Source organism: Aplysia californica, unplaced genomic scaffold (genome assembly GCF_000002075.1).
Source record: "Aplysia californica isolate F4 #8 unplaced genomic scaffold, AplCal3.0 scaffold00085, whole genome shotgun sequence".
Lineage (NCBI taxonomy): Eukaryota > Metazoa > Mollusca > Gastropoda > Aplysiida > Aplysiidae > Aplysia > Aplysia californica.
Genome location: NW_004797355.1, coordinates 1,664,274 through 1,667,182, shown reverse-complemented (window position 1 = coordinate 1,667,182; position 2,909 = coordinate 1,664,274). Strand labels below are relative to the sequence as shown.

General features: G+C 39.0%; 1 protein-coding gene across 2 annotated transcripts in view; it reads right to left on the bottom strand.

Moving 5' to 3' along the window:
- The window catches only part of LOC101860730 (lipase member I), an 18,292-nt gene that overhangs the window by 14,666 nt on the left and 717 nt on the right, over nt 1-2,909 (bottom strand). Inside the window, exon 1 of one of the 2 annotated variants that reach the window (XM_005094593.3) lies at nt 108-200. The exons of the other annotated variant lie outside the window; for it this stretch is intronic. Within the exon in view, the coding sequence (XP_005094650.1) occupies nt 108-168 (61 nt within the window). The 5' untranslated portion in view covers nt 169-200. Of the gene's footprint in view, nt 1-107; nt 201-2,909 lie in introns of those variants that run through there. 2 annotated transcript variants of the gene reach the window in all.

Genomic DNA, 2,909 nt, shown 5'->3' with positions numbered 1-2,909 from the left:
GGGGGGTCGCTCGTTATGGAAGCCCAAGACTTAATTAACTAACATCTGGCATCCATAAAAACAGGTCACCAGACCAAACAAAAATTACATGTAGATCTAGTACTTACGTCCAGACTTAAAACAGTCCACATAATTATTATTTGGAAAGGCCGTTGAGGCTCCGAGCATTAGAAAAACACACGTGGTCAATAGCGGAGGCATGTTGCTTCTGACTCCGACAGTACGTTTACTGAGTTGGGATTGTAATGTATTCTATTGTGCAACGTAAAAGTCGAAAATCACGTTTTTTGTGAGAACAGTAGCCTGTCTGCAGTTGAAAAGGATTGGGGGCGGGGGGTGAGGGGGGGTGCACGAAATATGGGGTTTGTTCAGAAGAAAAACTGTTATTGTAACGTACGTTAAATTGCAACAAGGCTACTGATTATAAAGACATGTTGTTCCGTAACATACCTTTTATATGACACAATATTTTTGCATCTTTTGTACATAAACGCTCTTGAGCGTAAATGCTGCAATAGATCTAGATTTGTATGCCATTGCAGGCTATTAAAGATGTATTGTTTGTAAAGCGCATCAAGCATTGTAAATTATAGGTCACACTCTTCAGATAAATGCCATGCATTATAACATATTAAGCTGACTAAATCTATTGTCTGTGGGTGGTTAGTGGGTGCTCTGGTATGGTTTGCTCCTTATTTAGAATCAAACATCTATCGTCCTTATCTCTCCTCCTTCAGTTTTTTAAAAATGTTTGTTAGTCTCTTGTGACACCTCTAATGTTCGGAACTTACAATTTACAAGGCATCATTGTGTCGCAAGCGCCGTGAAACCATTACTAAAACTTGTTTCCTGCTAGACTTTAATACTTTTTACTTATTCATCCTCTGTTGCCGATGAACGTTGAGATGGATGCAGTTGTCTATAGAGGGTTAACCCTGCATCTCCTGCACTTGGGATATTGTCGTTTCCCGAGGTTCCCTTGGCTCCTTCAATCCATTTTTCATGTGTTAACATCTGGTAGGGAAGTGTATTGGTTTAACGCCCCTATCAACACTATTGGTTGCTTTGCTTTTGTTTTTACAGAGTAAGGACCTCCAAATTCCCAAAGGACCGAGCCAACTGGACTGAGAGCCTTGAAAATGATCTAGACTAACTTCCATTCAAGAACGCCCAGCCTGGGATTCGAACCAGTGCCATGCACTCGGTAGCCCAGCATGATACCAACTGAGTTAACGGAGCGACCTACCGGTTTGCCTTTTCCTTTGTTGCCCTAGAACGTAATGGCCCTAGAGGCTGGCTGACAAGGTAGCGTTAGTAACAACAGGGGGCCAAAACATGAATAAATTCGTTGTTTTTCTGAGAAATGCAGGCCGGACACAATGCAAACATTTACTCTTACAAAATAACTTACATCTTTTATTCTCTGCCTCTTTCTTCTTGTGGTGTTTAGGGTTTTGCAGAGACATCAAATATTAATCATTTTGTGTCTATGTGCTTCTCTTTACTCCAACAATACTCCAACAAAATATTGATCTAGCATGCAGTAAATTTGCGTTCACGGGTTTTATGTTCTGCCCAGGTATGACATTGGTAGCAAACTGCTCGAATAAGCGTTACAGTTATATTCCGTTATCTTTGTGGCTGGAGGGGTGTTTGAATGAGACTGGAGGGATATGCTTCTTCTTCTTCTTTTTCTTCTTCTTCTTTTTCTTCTTCTTCTTCTTATTAGATCTATTATTATTATTATCATTATCATTGTTACTATTATCATTGTTATTATTATTATCACTTTCATTACAATTATTATTTGTATTATTATTATTAATTGTTATTATCATCATTACTATTATTATTATTATCATTATTATTATTATTATTATTATTATTATTATTATTATTATTATTATTATTATTACTATTATTAATATTTAACTAGCCTGTAGACAAGTAGACATTCCCCTTAACTTTTCTATCTGTTTGTGTTTTTTGTCCCAATCAATCCCCCGGGGGCTATCATGGCCTAGAAGTTAAAATGTCCGCCTCTCATTCAAAAGTCCCGGGTTCGAATCCCGGTAGCGACGGAAACACTTTCTTCTCGAGAATTATCTCCTTTCACATCCTTTCCTGCTCTCTAGCAATGTTCTCTCGTCTTCTTTCGTCTCCACTTTCTGCCCCCACCCTTCACCTTCTTTTCCCCCTACTCTGGGTTCCTGACTCCTTCTGCAGCCTTCCTACTGCTTCTCGTTGACTCCTTCTTACTTCTGTCGTTCAGCCACACCCCTGATCTTTGGTAGGTAAGATCTACACCTAGCCTTCTCGGACAAGGGCCAAATATCTCGGAGGCCCCGTGTGCAAATTGTGCATGTCAAAGATCCTTTTTGGGTTCAAAATAGATAAGAGTAGGCTTCGACCTCCACCTGGGCAAAATTTAAAATTTCCTGCCTACTGAAAATGTTTGGTGTGTCCCGTGCGCTCATATGACCTTATGCAGTTGCGATCATTAAGATCCGAGTAAGCAGAAGCTTATTAAAGTTTATTATTGGCATGATTAACGCTGTTTAAAGCAGGATTTTTTTGTTTGTTGGAGTAAAGATCATGCTTGGGTTTGTAAACTTAAATTACTCACCTGTGTTTCCAAAGACCGTAGCGATCAGATTATTTAGCTTTCTTATAGCCTTATTTTTTAAATAGTGCGTTTTTAGTGGCTTTCAGTATAATATTTTTGGGAGGAATTCCGAACGAAAGACCATTTTGAAATAGATCTAGATCTAGATCTAGATCTAGATCTAAATCCAGATAGAGGGTTAGGGTTAAGGTTTAGAGATTGTGTTAGGGTTATGGTTAGTGTCAAGGCTAGGTCTCTTTCTTGTATTTGTCGGAATTGTCGCTTGTTACGTACCATGACACCC